At 40.0% G+C, this 19,059-nt stretch overlaps 2 protein-coding genes and 1 long non-coding RNA gene across 3 annotated transcripts; 1 reads left to right on the top strand and 2 right to left on the bottom strand.

Annotated features, from left to right (window-relative positions):
* The first annotated feature begins 400 nt into the window (after nt 1–400).
* LOC130166013 (uncharacterized) lies at nt 401–14,224 on the top strand. Its single transcript, XR_008827091.1, has 4 exons — nt 401–538; nt 1,278–1,454; nt 4,589–4,723; nt 14,092–14,224. It is a non-coding gene; the product is annotated as an uncharacterized LOC130166013 (long non-coding RNA).
* On the bottom strand, nt 2,296–12,786 carry LOC130166009 (interleukin-2 receptor subunit beta-like). Its single transcript, XM_056371268.1, has 11 exons — nt 12,459–12,786; nt 7,680–7,738; nt 6,825–7,061; nt 6,191–6,302; nt 5,960–6,056; nt 5,565–5,652; nt 5,351–5,475; nt 5,001–5,208; nt 4,586–4,679; nt 4,412–4,484; nt 2,296–3,829 (listed from the first exon to the last, which is right to left on the bottom strand). Exons 3-11 carry the CDS (start codon nt 6,928–6,930, stop codon nt 2,873–2,875), a joined length of 1,860 nt encoding a protein of 619 aa, XP_056227243.1. The 5' UTR covers nt 6,931–7,061; nt 7,680–7,738; nt 12,459–12,786; the 3' UTR covers nt 2,296–2,872.
* On the bottom strand, nt 13,396–18,934 carry LOC130166011 (3-mercaptopyruvate sulfurtransferase-like). Its single transcript, XM_056371270.1, has 2 exons — nt 18,227–18,934; nt 13,396–14,364 (listed from the first exon to the last, which is right to left on the bottom strand). The coding sequence occupies exons 1-2, from the start codon at nt 18,804–18,806 to the stop codon at nt 14,066–14,068; spliced, it is 879 nt and encodes a 292-aa protein (XP_056227245.1). The 5' UTR covers nt 18,807–18,934; the 3' UTR covers nt 13,396–14,065.
* Nucleotides 18,935–19,059: the final 125 nt, after the last annotated feature.

Raw genomic sequence — 19,059 nt, 5'->3', positions numbered from 1 at the left:
AACAACATTAGCACTGGACATAAGTGCCCTCCGACCAATGTTAGTGATTCTGCGTGTTGTTCCTAATTTCCCTCCTAGGGCCTAAACCTTCAGCCCTCAGACTTAATTGACATCAACTGCTAAGTGTTAGAGGCTCAAAATGGTCTGCAGAGAAATGGGACTGTTTTACATGTCACGTTACTTTGAAGACAGCGGTTAATGGCGGTTGTTTACCCCTTTTTTACGCTTCCGGGCGTCCCATGGTAACCACGGAAACCCCTCACAGCGTTATGAACTTTGAATAATTCCCTCAGGGAAAATCAGCAGAAATGCGGATATACGGAAAGTGTGCATAAAGGGTCCAAATGGTCCGCTAGAGATCCCTCATGCCGTTGATGGTTTTACAGTGGGAACTCGCCTCAAAGTCCGTGAGTCCGTGAGGGGGGACATTGAGACTGGACCATGGCACTTCCTCGCTGCTGCGCTCTTAAAATAGGAAACTGGTGACCTGTTGCTCATTTTGCCTTGAGAGGAAATTTCAACGGATTCACATCGTCAAGTAATTAAGTTTTATAATTACCTTAATTTAACTTAAGTTAATTCATTTTGTAATTAACAAGTTAATCGAGTATTTATTACTTTATTCTTAAGAAACAGAGCAAAATCTATCTGACAATTTTATGATACACTAACTTTGATTCAAATTACAGTAATGATTAATTTATTATCTAAATTACATTGTTCATTACATGTTTTAGAGCATTGGCACCCATAGAGAAATATTCTAGGGGCTATTTACTAGTTTGTTGATTTTTCTAATATTTATTCATTTGTGATCACTTCAATTATTTTGTTGTTATTTCTTGGTAATAATCTCTTTTGTTAAGTATTAGCTAAATATATTATTTGCTTGTTTAGCGTAATTAGTATTTTGTTCATTTGGGTAACACTATGGGTACTTGGGGTTATTTAGGTAGACAGACAGGTTTAGGACCAGCATGCACCTGGGTTGGCCTTTTTTTTTTTTTTTTTATCAAAGTAGCAGAGGCAGCAAGAAACATGGTCCCTTTGCTATTCTGTTTGCTTGCTTGTTTGGATAAATAAATTAAAAGAAAAATGCAATGGCCTTATTTGGACAATGGATTCTTTTGCCTGTGTAAACCACATCCTCATGGTGCATCAGTGACCTTTTGATTTTTATGTTGTAATTAAATTAGTTTGAAGACAAATCGGCACTACAAATATATTTCCTTGTTTGAATTAGTTTGAATTTTGCTATGTACTGTTCTCCCTGCCAGATGTCAGTAAAGTGAAGAAGAAGAAGCAGCAGCAGACCCCCAGCTCAGCCACTGTGATGGAGCTGGTGAGCACCAAGCAACACGGACTCACCAAGCAGGTCAGTCGGCTGCAGGGTCGCCTGGGTCCCGGCAAAAACAAAGCCATTGTCAAAGACAAGAGGATCAAGTCTGCAGTGGGTCAGTCTACTCGTAGTCCTGCACAGCATCAGGGTTCAGAAGGAAATACATCCAAAAGTAGAATTCACAAACAGTGCTCACCTTTGCACTGTTTTATATCCATCCATGCACATGTGCTTCACAGAGACAGCACTATTTCTATGAGCTTCACATTTACAAAGACATTTTGCACTACCTCTATGAATGGTAACACTTACAGTAGTAGTATTTGATCATTTATGCCTATTTTACTCTGTTCCGTACCTTCTTATTTTTTTTCTATTGTATGTGTTAGTGGGTTTTATATATGTGGTGTAATCTACTGGATATCTGAATTTCCCCGCGGGATTAATAAAGTATCTATCAAACATTATTGAAGTAGTGTGCGGCTCAGTTTTATTGCACTTTATTAAGACTGTCGCCTCACAGCAAGAAGGTTCTGGGTCCGAGCCTGTTGGCCGGCCCCCTGTGTGTGGAAATTGCATGTTCTCCGTGGGTTCGCTCTGGGTACTCCAGCTTCCTCCCACAGTCCAAAGACATGCAGATGACTCTGAATTGCCCATAGCTGTGAATGTGAGTGTGAATTGTTGTTTGTCTCTATATATCAGCCCGGTGATAGACTGACGTGTCCAGGGTGTACCACGCCTCGGACCTTTTCACTTTTTCTTTTCAAAACCAGGGTTGTAAGCAGGTAAATAGTTTAGTTCCATTTCTGTTAAATTCAGCCTCAGACAATATTATCAGGATTATGTCGAATAATGAATATGTTGAATAAAGTTGGCTTTTTCAGCATTTACATTACATCATTGTGTGTCATCAGTGTACAGTGAAAACAATGCCCATCAATGGGGCATCCACAAAAACTTTCTGCCCTTTATTAATATTTGTATTTACATTTATATTTGCTCATTATCCAAAGCAACTTACAAGTGAGGGACATCACTAAAGCTTCAGTGCAGTACGAGGCGTTGGTGTAAGTATAAATACTAGTGCAAGAGCAAGTGTTTCTTAAGAAAAAATAAAGAGATAAGAAACAATTTACTTATTCATCTTCACAGTCAGTGCATTTTAATATAGCTGCCATACATATATAAATGAATAAAATGTATAAATATATATATATAAATTAAATATGATACATCATGACACTGAAGTTCTCCTTTGGATTTTTTGACCTTTAGTGGTGCAATCATGAATGATTGAATCACCGTATTGTTCATATGTCTTGTTGAACACACACATGAGCCATGACCACAGGAGAGAATAAAACAATTCTGTTGACTGCAGACTGCACTAAGTCGGCCAGTGGATACCAGTGCACCAGTAAAAGAGAATAAGAATACTGCAAGCTGATCAACAATGCTGCGTGTGCTTCATATTATATTCTACGACATTGACCGTTTACTACATACTGCAAAGATTTCTGTCTTTTTTTTTTTTTAACTCTCTTCCTGTCTCGCTGGCATATATCCATCACCAGAAGGTTCCATTGACCTGGACATTGTCATCAGAGCGATCCCCTCCAGTTTGTGACTTGGACTTGAAGGTTGTAGAGGTGGACTCATATCTGTTCCAGAGAACTTCAAAGGTAGTTGTGGGAAAGAAGACAAGGCGCATGGTAAAGTACAGGGAAGAGTCAGAGGAAACTGGAAGCTTGTGGATTCAATGGACTTATCAAAGTCCTCCAGGCTCTCCTCATGACTCACCTGCTCTTCGCTCCCACTACAAACCCCTGAATCCATGCTCGGCAGCTCAGGGCTGCAAGGAGGCATCCTCTGGACTTGCTCATAATCAGAACAAACCTGAATGGACCCTTTGCCAAAAAGGCTTCCACTGCCTCCAAACAGCATCTTGAAATCTACTTTTCCATCCCCTCCCTCTCTCTCCTGCTTTTTGTCCTCTGACCCCTCATCATGGCTGTCAGTTGCACCAATGCTATCTGCTTCCAGACTCTCTTGACTAACCTCTTCGCCTCTGCTCTGGTGCTCGACCAGGGGTTTCTCATAGTCTGAAATGACCTGCACTGGCTCACTGTTGTTGTTGCCTTTGGAAAGCAACTGCTGGATCTCCATTTTTTTCTTTCTTTCTTCCTCCCTAACCTCTTCTGCAGTTTTACCATTACCCTGACTACCAACAGACCCATTAGGTGTATCAGCGGCACAGGGCTCCACATTCCCTGTGGTGGACGAGGAGACCAGAGGCTGGGAGTAACTGGGGTTGGAGAAGCTGGAACTGGTCGACTCATAGCCATTCTCGCTTTTCATCTTCTCCAGCAGTGCCGCCTCTTTCTTGCAACGTGTGACAGCATCCGCAGTGGAGGTTACCTCTACAGAGATGATATCCTCCGGTTTCAAGGAGAAAAAGAGTTCGCTGGTCGAGTGGGGGCTCAACCAATTCTGGAGGGGAAAAGATAAAAGGTGGGAGAGGAAGAGCAGGAATTGGAAAGATTAGAAAGGCAGAAGCCCCTTTTACACTGGAAAAAAAGTCTCCCTAACATCTGGCTTTTGTAGTCAATGTGAACGGGTACAATCGGCATTCAGTCCCAGGTCAAATGACTCCGCAATAGTCGCTGGGATTTATCGGCTGCGGCTCCGATCAGCCGTGATGTCTACATGACCCTCAGTTGAACACGCTAGTTTTCGCCCCTTTTCCATACAGTGACGTCTGTCGGAGCTCACAAACACTGTAGACAGACTTGTCACTTTCCCACCACAGCTACACTGTGCTACTGATGCTCTTTGCTTAATGTATAAATAAGCAGTTTTCTGGCAACATGTTCACCACAATAATACCACATTTAAAATGTCAACGGCGTGCTTACATCTTGTTCTAATGTTTTGAAGATGACCAACAATATTGACTAATGCAGCTTTAATACGTTGTAATTTTGCTCTAACGCATTTTTACAAAAAGCAATAATCAAGTCTATCTTTTTGAATCAAGTGATGAACAACAAGAAAAAGATTTCATAGGCTCACCTGGAAATCCATATCCTTCAGGGAGGATTTTCCTGGGTCTGGAAGGGGCGAACCTTTGATCTTCTTGTAAACCCTAAAAGACAGAATGACATAATCTTTGAAAACATGTTTTTGTGGAACACAACAGACCAGATCTGACGACAAAAGTGACACAAATATCTCTTGTCTTCTCACCAGGTGCCTTTGTCATTCCTCAAGAGTATGACAGCCAGAAAGAAGGCAAACCCTGCGCCTGCGATGATCATGCCCCATATCTTCGCGGCAACACCTGACAAACACAGGACAGAGCACGTCACCCAGATTAGCTAAGAGGTAAACATTCTGTATTTATACCACTGTAAATGACAAATGTGGGTTTTATTCATTCAAAATGCAAATAAGCTTATTTTCCATGTGATATAAGATAAACATCTGTTCCTGTTTGAACATGTATTGTTCATCCAACTGGTTTCCTTCTCAGGAATTTAAAACAGAGCCATGAACAAATCTCCAGATGTAAAAGCGTATGGTATTGGTAAAATGTTGCTTTTCACTGATTACGTTTGTTAAACTAAACCAATTAATTTTGTTCATATTTAACAACATTTACCTGATAGTGGTGGTGGTTTTGGTCTACCTTCAGGTGACACCCATGATGCAGTGGGGCTCCAGTCACTCCAGGTTGACTTGACCCAGTTTACATCAGCCTTCACTCGAACGCGTGCCTCGTACCTCTCTCCTTTTATAAGCAGGTCGGGGTCCAGCTCTGTCTCGCACTTCAAATTGCATTCTTTGTATTTTTTCTGCACAGAGGGATCCTGACAAAGGAGACACAAATGTTGATCTTTAACAGGCTGATTCACACAAGACACAGATTATGTGTATAAGTCATTTAACATACACAACACACACTCATTTCATGTATTTATGTATTAAGACGGACACAAAATGTATACACACATTCCATGACTGATCCCCTTCTTTCCACTGCAGTTCGGAGATAAAAGATTTTATTTTTCCACGGGTTATAACCCAAGAAATGGTGGTGGAGTTGATATCTGGTTTTCCTGGATGATTCAGCTTTACTGCAGGATCACACAAACATAGTTTGCTTTAGGTCACCACACATAGCTGACAAGCCACAAAAGGTCAATATATCATTCAGTATACTCACCGTGGCAAACCGGTATGTAAGAAATTGTCAAAATTTGCTTGGCAGGTTTACAGGTCAGATTAATGGAATATACATTGTCCTCGGAAAACTGAGAAATTATTGAGAAAAGAAAATTGCAATTAGAAAACATTCATGACACAATATGGAAGTAAAGATTAGAACAGGTAACTGGTTTAATGATGTGGCAGCTGATTGGTATAAATATATATATATATGTGTGTCTGTGTGTGAGTGTGTGTGTGTGCATATAGTTTATAAATATATATAAAAACTTAAAGATCAACTGATAGTACTTGAATATCACTCTAATTTGATGAATCCTGATATTAGGTTTTTCTGAACAGGGTCTAGTAGCAGTTTTAGTGTTTGTTTTGTACAGAGCTCTTCAGACTCACAGTGGCTCTTCTATTGAAGTCCAGGGAGCACTTCTTTAGCGCTGGTCTGGAGATGTCAACAGGCTCTAGGTTACAGGAAGTGTAATATTCAAGTGTCCTGAAGAAAAAAAAAGAAAAAAGTCATGTTCATTTCATTTTACTACACTCAGCGTTACTTGTGCACATACAGTATATTTGCATCTGCTGTAAGTTGTAAGCACTAGTTTTTCTTTTACTGACTGCTGTCCTTACTTGATTGAAATATTCCTTTTAGCGTGTAGTGTGCACACAGCATCCGTGTGGTCGTATGCACTGTTCCACACACAAGTGATGCTACTATTGTAGTCATTGTAGCAGGTGAGATCTGTGAGAAATAATAAGACAGAGGTGAAATGCCAAGTTAGAGCTGCGACAGTGTGTGAACTTTTTCATTGTTGTTTTGTGTAACAGAAGATGTTGAAACCAATTATATTACAGTGAATCCGGAAAGTATTCACACCCCTTCACTTTCCCCACATTTTGTTATGTTACAGCCTACCACCCTTAGACAGGTGTGTGCCTTTCTAAATCATGTCCAATCAATTGAATTTACTACAGGTCGACTCCAATCAAGTCACTTTTGCGTGTCATAGCAAAGGGAATGAATATTTACAGTGTGTACATGCGATATTTCAGTTTTTATTTCTAACAAATTTGCAAGAATTTCTAAAAAACCTTTTTCACTTTGTCATTATGGGGTATTGTGTGTAGATTGATGAGGGAAAAAAAGGAATTTAACCCATTTTGGAATAAGGCTGTAACATAACAAAATGTGGGGAAAGTGAAGGGGTGTGAATACTTTCCAGATCCACTGTATATAAAGCAGGTTATCAAAAAAATCACAAACTTTTCTCTGGGTGGCTCGGACAGTCTGCAACGTCCATTCTGACAGCGCAGACATGAAGCAGAGCTAGAAGTAGAAACAGCAGAAGGCTTTTCTTGTTTCTCTCCATTTATCGTGTCATCAGTCTTTTGTTTTCTGGGAGAAATGAAATTATCAGGATGGTTGGTTTCCAAAGCCGGTTGACTGCTTCAAGGTGTAACTCATTGCTTCCCCCCTCGCTGCTTTTTCCTCCCTCTCATCCTGTGCAGATGGAAAGATGCAGCTGTTGACAAGTTGCAAAGGGATGACAAACTCTTGCCCTGGGTTTTGCCTCTCAGGCTACACACAGGTTTCCTGAGGCTGTTGAGGTTGTAGACAGCCTCAGATAAAGACTACTTTCACCCCCTCCCTTCCTCTGAAAGCAAAGCAGTTTCTTTTTTATCTGGCGCATCAGAAACGTTTCGTGGACGCTACCTAGGTTTTTTTGCACCCAACAGACAGCTGCATGTTGTTTCGCCTCTACTGTGTCCCCCATGTAACACAGTACAACATGCTGAAGGTGCTGTACAGTGTTGCCGGGGGACACATACCACTGTAAAAGTCCAAGAATAATGCAGCTGTCTGTGGTTGCTTAAATGAGCCTCCAGTTATGTTTACAATATACATATAGACGACAGAACACACTCTTTAGCTTTAACAAACTTGCCGGTTGACTCAAAACTCACTGTTACAGCTGTTGCCACAGATGGATTTAAAACTCTGATATACTGCTGAATACAGAGAGATATACCTGGCGCTGATAGGCTTAATCAGCACTCTACCGTTAATCTAAGAAACATGAAATATGAAGTCAACAAGGACCTCGCTTTAGCGTCTTACCTGTTGGTGAAGCTGTTCAGGATCTGCCTCAAAGCTCTGGTTTCGTTCCACTTGATGTCCTGTAAGAGAGCATCTGATAAATAAAGTTTTTCCTCTCAGAGGAAATGGTAAACAGCCACCCCCATGAATCAAATATATAGAAGATAATGGTCGTACTCTGAAGGTAACTTCTAGGAAAATGAATCATCATTCAAGTGGAGTCTTGTGGTCAAGTATGTTAACACATCAGAGCAGTTTCCTCTTTTATTTGCCTTCGACCAAGAAAAAACGGGACATTTATGGCCTTTTTTTTGTTGTGCAGCTGTTTCTATGACTAGAAACTTCTCAATAGGGAAAAACAATAAATCCTCAAGCATTTAATAGAATACATTTCTATTAAAGCAAACATTTCTTTTTTTAAAACCTGCATACAAAATTTATGTTTTTTTTTTGTATGTGTTATGTATATATTTCCATGCACAGGCGAGGTTTTTCTGAATCCCCTGGTCACCTGTTTATCAGTTTAATAAAGGTCAGAGTGTGTTTTTCTGAGAACTGAAATGTTCCATTATTTGGACGTGTGCACTTCCTGCTAACGACACTTCCTGTTCTCAAAAAGACATTAATCAGATTGAAACATGACCTCGTTATAATCATTAACTTGTGTACCTTCCCAGTTGTAAACTTTATATGAAGCAAGTAAATGTGTCAGTAGTCAGGAAGTTGACATATTTAACAAGTCCAATTTTATCTTTGCTGTGGGTAAGTGTTAAAAAAGTTGTTAAAAAGGTAAAAAAAGGGAAGATGAATTGAATAGATCCTCTTAAAGTCACAGTATGTATTAGATTCAGGCCTTTCTCTATTGTAAATGCTGCTTATAAGGGTCAAAATACTTAAGTCCAGTATCAATAACAGTAGTTCTTTGTAGTTTCTGTAACAGAAAGTTTAACTCTAACATCAAGTCCATCCTATTGTATAGTTCTGGGTGTCAAGGCTGATAGGAAAAGGACTGAGAGAGAAAGCAATAGGTCACCTTGTGGCCAAACAAGAGCTCTTATCACCAAGGTGCGTTTTGGTTCAGTTTAGATTTGTCTGTCTTCCTCTGACATGTGGGCTTCCCCTAACCAGGTCCAACGACAAAATGAAAAAGCTGACACTGTTGTCTGCCACTCTCTTTCCTCTCTTTCCTCCCCATCTTCTCTCTTTTTCATAGAGATACAAGCAAACCACGCAAACTAAACAAGCACACACAAACCACTTCCGAACCCCGTACTCTTCCCAGAAAGCTACTGTTGTTTCTAATAAAAAAAAAAAAGCCCTGTCTACTATCATCCTCCTATCTCACGCTCTCTCACACACATTTATCTTGATGATATAGGTGCAAAGATCTCCAAAGCCGCAGCTGTCCTGCAAGCATTTACATACACTATGTAGACGTGGTACATCATCATTCGTTTGTAAGGTGAACCCTGAGTTTATCTTGTGATCAGCACCACATCAAAGTTGTTCCTGTAAAATCAGATAACAACAGATTTGTCAAATCCTGTCTCAGAGTATTATAACCCACTGTGCAGTGTTTTGGCTTCTGATTAGTGTCATGGGTCTGCTACTCCTACTGGACTTCCTGGATTACATTTTATATCTCACCGATACCTGAAGCAACACATCACTACCAACGCAGCCGCCTGCGTCGTGAAAGTGCAGGGCTGTTTTTGGTGTGAACACCCACTTGTTTGTCACCAATCGAGTTAGCTAAGGTTGCATTTAAGTAAAAGGGCAAGAAATGTTGTTGGTTTTGGTAATAACACGTCAATTTTAGCTTTTTGATGTTTCATTACAGAAAGTGTTTGAAACCCATGACCAAAACATACAGCCACAGTCATACATTCTGTCATTGGATGACATGGACAGAATTTTAGTGAAAACAAATTATTCCCATTTTTGCTGGGGACCCCAGGTTACCTCTTCAAGGTCCCCTGGTCCACTTTGAGAACCACTGGTTTAGTCAACATGTACTGGATGTAGATTTAGAGAAAATGTAGCGCTACCATGTATGGAGCTGCTAGTTTGGCTGTAGACTTTATTTAGCAAAAAAAAAAAAAAAAACATGTTAAAATGTTGATAGCTTATGATCTTTTATAACCCCATTAAGTGTTATCTACTTCCCATTTTTTCGCCCTGTGCTTCTCTCTCTATCTCTCTCCCTCTGTCTCTTTCAGTCAACCCAACCTTTTCTAAACCTCCCCCACAAACCACATCATTTTCAAACACTTTTTCCACACATTTCTCTGTCTCCTTCTTGTTAACATTGATATCTGTTTGAATGAAAACCTGACTGAGCATGTATGACTGTACAGTCTTTATGAGCGCATTGCCATTTTGGGTTAGTTTACCATACAAGGACTTTTATTACCTGTCCAAAACACCCAAAGTGTTTCATAACTGTCTTGTTTTAGAGGAAGACTTGAAGACGTGACGTGTAGTGACAGCTTCTCAATAAGCCTGTAAGTTTACCTCGAAACCCAAACGTAATAATTTTAATCAGAAGTATGTCGTCAACACATGTTTCTTCGATGTCATAGTGGTCATCAGTGTTGCTGTAGGACACACACGTCTACAGCTATCTAATCTGTCGCATCATGAACAAACCAAACTCGACTTTATCATCCTCTAAATCATCGTTGTCATGTCTGCTGTGGCAATATTTACCACCACGGACCCGTTCACAGAAGTTTGATCAACATCAGGTTAATTCATATGAGAACCTACCCGTCTAGCGTTGTCCTGTGGAGAACTCTTTCCATTTCTCAGCGTGTACTGATAGGGTTTGTTTCAAGACTTTTAGTCAGGATCTAAAATGACGTATAGGAAAGTTTGTCTTAGTGTGAAAGTCTGAGTAAAAAAAAAAAAACGTGGTTTCTGTGGTTTCTCAGACGGGAGTGTGAAAGTCGAGTGTGTTATCTACATTTCATGAAGTTTGAAACAAGATGAAAACCCCTTTAGTGTTGGCTCTTTTTTTTGTTGTTGGCCTGTTCTGTTACTTTACATGAAGTGCTTTAGTTTCAAGCATAATAGGAACTCTGAATTAATCACACCGTCTTAAAGAAAACGCATGGTTGGTAACTATAATCTCCCCTCCTCTTACCACAGCTACACAGCATAAGAAATGGGAGACCAAGTCCACTCCCTAAATTTCAGCTTAATCTAATATGAGGATCAAGCAGGGTATAGTCAAAACTTAAAGAGTCTTAAAACAGATGGTCTAAGCAGGTCCTCTATTGCTGGAAAAGGCTTAGTACTCAAAACATACAAGCCGAGTGAATCTTAAACTACTTTTATGTTGGACTTTACAAAGATGAGGAACTCACAACAGTTCAATCCTTTTAGAAACAGGGGGCTTTAACATACTTTAAATGCAGTGATTTGTCAGTAATTAAAGCACAGGTGCAAATTTTAGGACTATACTTTGTTCAACAAATGATGTTTTTCTACTGCATGAAGTTACTTTTCCATGTATCTTTATGTCTTAAAACTAGTATTGAAAAATAAAGGAAGTGAATTGTACAATATCTGATTTAATCTAACCTGTAGTGTGAGATTTTTTTGTTTTTACTTTGGCTCCCCCTAGTGGGAACGTAAAAAAAAACACACACACACACACACACACACACACACACACACACACACACACACAATAGCAGGCAACAATGCACACCTCTGAGCTAAAAGTTGTAATCTGAAATTTCAAGTTAGATTGCAAAATGAACAGTTACCCTTCACAGTGTGGTAAAAGATATATATAAATAAACAGGTTTCTGTTGCAGACTGACCATCATAAGCTGTTATGTATTTAACAAAGTTAATTAAACTCTCATTTTCATTGAACATTTTTTTCCGGAGTTGATTCTGTGAAACATCAGTGGGTGAAAAGGTGTGAAATGCATAGTATCACGTTATGCACGTACCTCATGCCACAGCACATTTCACTTTTTGTAAACCAACATGCACAAATGAAACTTGTGCTCCTGCAACAGCAGCGCTCACATTTCTGTTTGTGTGCAGCTGCAGCTACACTGATTATACAAGACGACCACAAAGAGATGCAAAATGACCATACATCAGTCTGTCCACGGGTTTTGATTTATTATTTTTTTTACATGAATGTTCAAAATATTTCCCAACACCCTGATTCATATTTACCTACACTTGAGTTTAACCTAATTTCCAGTGAGGAAAAAGTAAATTAAGCATTTGTTAATCTGTAGGCAGAGCACAAATTAATGCAAATGAGATTAACTGGAAGTGTTCAAGACAGACCAGCATCTTAAGTAACTTAAATATTGAAGTTGAAGAAAAACTAACTACACATGTTGCCAGACTAGATGTGATAGAGTTCATACTACAGCTGTACTGAATGCTATGTTAAAAACCGCTCTGAAACTTCACTGCCCTCAGTCGGAAACTGTTTGAATTTACCATCAACAACATTACGTTGGTGTCTTTTTATCGGCTGAAAATCAGTCATTAATTGAATTTGTAGTAATAAAATAGAAAAACCTTGATACAATGATGAAAAAAAATACTAAGTACACGTTACTAGTTCCCCAACATATATTGTCAATCTTGAAACAAGACTGTGGGAAACTGAACTTGACGGGATTCTCAATGTTCTTTTTACAGTTGATTTAAGGAGATAAGTGATATTGATTTTTGACAGTGCACTGCCCCCTGTATGTTACATACAACAACAGTTCCAGTGAGATAACAGAAAATATTTCCTTGTCGGATCAGCACACTCACCAGTTAGGGCCAGGTCAAGACGGCTACTCCCTCTGGCTGGAACAGCAGAGATAAAGAATCAGGTCGACTCCTTTTTGTGTTGTTTGTACAACATCTGTAAAAGAGAATATCTGGGGAAAACAACTCAGCAAAGACCCTTACTAAATGAACTGCCACTTTATATAAAAAGAGGAAGGCAGGAACTTAAGAGGTCTCACTTCCCATTTGTTGGGGCTGGTGGCATTTGACAAGTCATAGTCACTTGACTTTGTGTATCTACAGCAATATATGTGTGAATTTCCCAGTTGTGGGATAAATAAAGTTAATCTAATCTAATCTAATAACAACTAGCAATACAGCAACTCCCTTTACAAATTGGGTTGTTTAATTATTTATGTGTGTTGATACTTCAAAATGTGTCACAGCAAAATAACTTTTGCTGTCAAGCGGGTTGTTGCTTATTGCTTTAAAAGCAATTCAAGACTATCATGTCTAAGATGTGTTCAATGACCTAAAATATAAGAGGAATAACAAAAGGTATCATTACAAATAACATTGTTGACGGTTTGTTTTAGTTTATTTATTTATTTATTGGGTACGAATCATTTCTTTCACTGGCGGATATCTTATTTTGAAAGGAAAAGAAACACTCTTGAGGCTGTGTGTGTGTGTTTGTGTGTGTGTGTGTGTGTGTGTGTGTGTGATCAGCATTGTGAATACTCAGTTTACAAGTCTGAAGTCTAATAGTCAAACTCAAAGTGCATTTTTCTACTAGCCTGCCAAATTAGACTCTGCTCTCAGATCAGTTTCAGGTCCCATTTATCAAGCCTCAAGTCTTGACAAATATACTCACATATATTTCATATTTTTTTGTATGAGACATTTCAGCAACTTTCAACTCATAGTGAATCGAAAGTGCAGCTGTGTTTTATTGCAAATGTAAACAAACCTTTTCCAGTTTCAGAACTGATTAAAAAGTCAAGTTTATTGTTCTCGTATTGCTTGCACTTCTGCTGAGTCATCTATTGTGTGTTTGGAAGAAAGAAAAAAAACGTCCCTCAGTGATCTGTGTTTGGATTATGCATTGCTTTTTTTATGTTAAAGGAATAGTTTGACATTTTGGGAACATATCGGAAGCTAGTTTGTTTTCTTGTGGAGAATTACAGTAGATGAAAATACCACTACCACTCTTTTCTGTGACGTAAATATCAAGCAAGAGCAAACCACTGCAACACATCATTCATATGTCTGCGTGTGCAGCGTGTTTAAACGAGATATAACACGCTAATTAGAGATCCTGGTAGGTGGATTTTATCGCTCTTGGACAGTCAGGCTAGCTGTTTTCCCCTGTTCCCAGTCTTTGTGCTAAGCTAAGCTAACCAGCTGCTGGCTGTAGCTTCACATTTAGCGTACAGGCATGACAGCGATATCACTCTTCTAATGTAACCATGGCAAGAAAGAAAATAAGTAGTAAGTATTCCCCAGAATGTCAAACCATTCCTTTAAACCTTAACACACTTTCCCCAACAACAACAAGCTAAGAACAAACATCCTTCTTCTCTTGTCGACCAGTCCCAGTCTCATCCGGTCTTAATCAATCAAACACACTTCCTGTAATCCTCAGCCAATCACAAATGTTTCCCTCGTCCTTCAGATATGACGTGCTCGGGGGCAGCGCGGGTGTACCACTCTGACCACCCGCCGTCGTACACCGACACCCCCGGGTGCCCGCACTCGTGGGCCGCCAGCGCCACGTGACACGCAGTCACAGCCGAGCCGCATGAGACACAAAGCGGGCGACTGAGGTCCACACCCGCCCGGGCGAACAAAGCCTGGAGTTGCTCCTTGGGCAGGAAGTGACCTGATGGGGACAGGAAGGAGTGGAAGGGCAGGCTGATGGAGCCGGGGATGTGTCCGGGCTCCGTGTCTGTCAATTAGAGAGAGAGAGAAACCAGTTAGAAATGTTTAGAGGGTATTTTTTATAATTAAGGTCACTTAGCTGCCAATTATTTAGAAAGTTATTTGTGGACAAAGAGAATCTTAAGGTCTTTGACGTGCAGTTTGTGATTTTTAGATAAATGTTGATATAGCCAGGAAAGAGTCTCACTGAAATTACAGTTTGTTTCTTTGTTTGTTTTTTTGTTTGTTTGTTTTTGCAACTGCTAACTCACATTTCTCTGTGCTTTTTCACAACTCTCCATACATTCACATTGTGGACTAATCTGCAGATCACTCTTCATTACTATTACATAGAAAATGCACACAACTGCCACATCTTTCAAAAATTCACAAACTGTTTTCTCACTCAAACTCAACCACATCCAAACTTCTGTGTATTTACAGTCCATTTTTCTACATTTACAAACTATGAAAACAGTGAAAACTGTTCAATTTACATTCTAAACCCAAAATAACAAAATTACTGTAAATTAGACTGATTTGCTGCATTCTGCTGCATCTATATCTAAAAAGGAAAAAGAATAAAATGCATAAACCCCTAAATGGGACTGAGCACCTGTTTTCAGTCCCTGATGACCTCTATGAAGGACTTGTGCCAGATGAGTAAAGGGGGCGGGTACAGGCAGAATCCACAGGGTTTTGTGAATGAATGGGGCGATTCACCACAACACATGAATTCATTTCCTCACTGAAGTAGAAGGTTTATGATCAGAAATCCCTCTTGGTCACAACGAATGCTGAATGTCAGGACATTTCTGCAGAAGCTCAGGCATGCAAAAATATTCTTTCCTAGGGTTATTGCAAGAAAGGGTGAGATGTAGATAATGACATATGAATGTTTTGTGTTTTGGTTGCATTAATGCATTTTGGATGTGAGATTAGCTGTTGAGCTAAGCTGCATGCTGGTAAAGAAAACAGTGCAAAGGTTTTTACAGAAGTGTCCTGGTCATGATAGCAGCACCACACCCCAGCATCGCTCATAGTTTCTCTCTCGCACTGTCTCCTAAAATAGATCAATTGTCATCCTACTTCCCATTTCAATCTGACAGTAAACTCGTGCATTGAAACACAACTTGCAGCTGCGAGCGCTGCATGTACCAGAGCGTGCAAGAGGTCGGAGGGCATGAGAAGTGTTACATCATTCCAGCTGCAGCTCATACTCAGTCCGAGTGAACCTGTAGAAAGGGATAAGACTATGTTGAATATAAACAGAGAAAGCATGTGTTTCTGAAGTTGCATTGCGTTGAGCTTTCAGGCCCAACGTGAGATACTTACTTACTGGGACAGACACCACATCTGGCTCTTAATGTATTACTCTGTCATATGTTGACTATATTCTACCTTCAGTGAGTGGGGCTGAGCCTCATTTGAAATGTAGCGTGAGTTTTAGTACCAACACTAAAATAGTTTTTTAGTACTTTACTTTACAGAAAACTTTTTATTTAACGAAAGAAGACAAACAGAAAACATTTCTATTCAGTGGCAACAGCCAGTCTGCCAGAGGTCAAAGTTCACTGCTGACGCTGTGTTCACATGTGGACGGGCACTGTACCAGCACATCAAAGCTTTTCACTAGGTGTGTTATTGTGTATGTATGTGCAGCATGTGGGTGTGTGTACATGTGTGTGTGTGTGAGTGTGTGTGCGAAGTCTATGGATGATGAAGATAAGGTACACATGTATTATAGGTGTCTTATCACTGCATGCAGATGATTATCTACACAAATCAACATATCTAAGGGTCTAAATTCTAGACCACTCAATCCCTGCTACTGTCCGTGTGTGTGTGTGTGTGTGTGTGTGTGTGTGTGGGTGGGTGTGTGTGTGTGTGTGGGTGTGTGTGTGTGGGTGTGTGTGTGTGTGAAAGCATATGGGTCAGTGACTGGAGATTAAATGCATGGTTATGCAAGCATGTTCTGTCTGCTCGCTCTCCTTATGTTTGTGTTGTTCAGTGATTCAGGCCCAGCCCTTTGCCCGTGTGTTTGTCCAGAGTAAACTAGAAGCCATATACAAGGAAGTCATGTACTAAGTGGCTCATTATGGTTTTTCCATTGCATGCCAGTCCTGTGCTGAGCTGTCAGCATACTGCATATATACACATATATATATATATAGAATAGTATACAACATACTGTCTATAAGAATGGCAATGGCAATCTTTTTGTTTCGATATTTTCATGGGCGATACAATAATTCCATTTCTGTCTCATTTGTTTGTTAAACCACCCGTCTGTCTTTGATGTGTGAAATTTCAGACAACATCGATTTTAATACATTTTAATAAAGGTTGATCTAAATACTGTAATTACATTTTTTATAATGACACTAAAGGAGGGGCCACAAGAGATGCAATAACTACAATAAATGAAGATGTAATTATCTCCTGTGGCTCCTTTCCATCAAGTTCCTGTTAAAATAAAGTGACTAGTCTAATAAATGATTTGATCTCTTTCGCTAATGTGAATTTATAGATATTTATTATATGATGATATGATATATAGCTTGTTTTTAGAAACAAATATTGGACAGAAAATTAAAAGGCGACTTTTTTGATTCGTTTAAGTAATTTTTTAAGCCAAAATGTCAAAATGCCCTTTAAAAATACTTCTGGCTTATTGTGATAATGTGCTTTTCTTTGTCTCGTGAGAATAAATGACACATCTTTGGGAATTTACGAGTGCCGGTTGCACAAAATGAGCAATTTGATGACTAACTAGACAATGGGTCATGAACCTTTAACCAAACATGGAAGGTGAGTGTGGAATAAAATTAAGTTTCTTACCTCTAAACTTAAAAAAAAATTCTTCTCTCATTTCTTAGCAGATATGGGGCCCTCAGCCTGGGGCCCCAGACTGATGAGACACATTGATGTGTAGGCTATAACAACAACCCAGGCTGCAGTTAGCACAGGCCCCTAAACACATAAGCACTGAGGATGACGGCAATGACGAAGATAACCTGAGAAATTAGGTCTATTTCTCCCATCAGTGCTGGGAAACAGTCAGAGCATGACGCTGGATTCTGTCATGGTTTAATATCTGATTCATACACTTGTGGTACTTCCTGTCACAATATTTAGGATCGCCCCCAAGTGAGCTCATGCAGTCATGTGGTGATAGGCAGAAGGAAAAGAAGGAGTGATTTTGTTTGTAAAGCTTTTATCTCTGTCATTCCAGCAGAAAACAAGCTGAGCTGAATCTTCCAGCTGAAGTTTTTGGGTTTTGTCCATGTAATTTAGCGGTTGCCCTAAGAAGAATGAATCCAGCCTTATTGATTCCATTGATCAAGTGACATGTGCTCACTGATCACACTGTTCATTCACTAATCACATCAGAGGACGTGATATAAGAGCAGAGATGATGTCATCATACAGTGAATCAGAGAAGAAAACTGTCCGACCTTAAGTGAACCCAGTGGATGTTGTGACACGTGAGTCTGCTGGTTTTCGATGCACACAAACGCCACTGCAGCTGAATTCCTGAAAGTTGATTAGATTTAAAGGAAACCTGACAGCAACCTGGAAAATGGTTGGAATGAATATCACTAGTAATTTTTTTTTTATCTATAAAATTTCAGAATAAACTGAAAAAGCCTTTAAAATCCAAAAGGTTAATGTTCAATTTTTATTTGACTAATTTGTAGGGATCAAGACAGTTTTTGCTGGATAGGTCTCGATAAAGTGGAACATACAGGACTAAAATTGGGTTTAAGAGCCTGTATTTTTTTATTCTGATTTGATATTATAAGCCTATATACTATTATATATTATAGTTGAATCGAGGTTGCAAAAAACCTAAACAGAACATCAAGGACTTTATGGTAAACACTTACTGTCTCTGGGTTCAGGGTCCAGTCCTCTGAACCTGCCTGCCGGTCTAGCATCGACCACCTGGAACTTCTTGGTGTCCAGGTTATCCAGGATATCCTCATAGCTCTTGATCCAGGAGCGGTTCAGCGATGCCTTGAACTCGGTCGGTGCTGGTCTGACGTACTTGTCACTCACAGGTCGACCCTCCAGCTCCCAGTTCCTGAGCCCCCCGTTGAGCAGCGTGACCGCGCTGTGCCCGAACACCCGGAACATCCACCACACTCGGGGCGCTGAGAACGCGCCGAACTCGCTCGCGTCGTACACCACCACGTGCGTGTCACTGCTTATTCCCAAATTTCCAACATAATCTGAGAAAATCTTCTGTGATGGCAGCATGTGGTCCAGGGGAGAGGTTTTATCACAGCACTGGCCTATGTCAAAGAAAGCAGCACCTGGTATGTGTCTTTTTTTGAACTCACTCTTGGCGTTGCGCCGCAGTTTGGGCAAATACCAAGAGGTGTCCAAGATGCGCATTTTCCCCTGCACCTTCACGGCCTCTGCAAGCAATTTAGAGGTGACCAGAGCCCTCGCTTGAAGCGACATGGCTGATTCTGAAGAGAAAGGCAGACCTCAAAGTTTACGCTACTGTAGTTTAACTAGAGAGACCAAGTCCTGTGCCAAAGGTTGGAAACGGTAGAGAGAGCAAGGGCATTAATGGTGGAGAGAGGGAGCTAAGGAGAGCGACAAGCAACACGCCCCCTGTTCAGCCTGCAACAGCTGTATGTGAAGGGAGGCGGTGACCGTTTATAGTAATGCGATTATTCTGAAACAATCATTTAGAAATAGACCTACAGGT

Source organism: Seriola aureovittata, chromosome 3 (genome assembly GCF_021018895.1).
Source record: "Seriola aureovittata isolate HTS-2021-v1 ecotype China chromosome 3, ASM2101889v1, whole genome shotgun sequence".
In the NCBI taxonomy this organism is placed as follows: Eukaryota; Metazoa; Chordata; class Actinopteri; order Carangiformes; family Carangidae; genus Seriola; species Seriola aureovittata.
The sequence above is the reverse complement of the archived record's forward strand: the minus strand, read 5'-3'. Positions and strand labels throughout refer to the sequence as shown.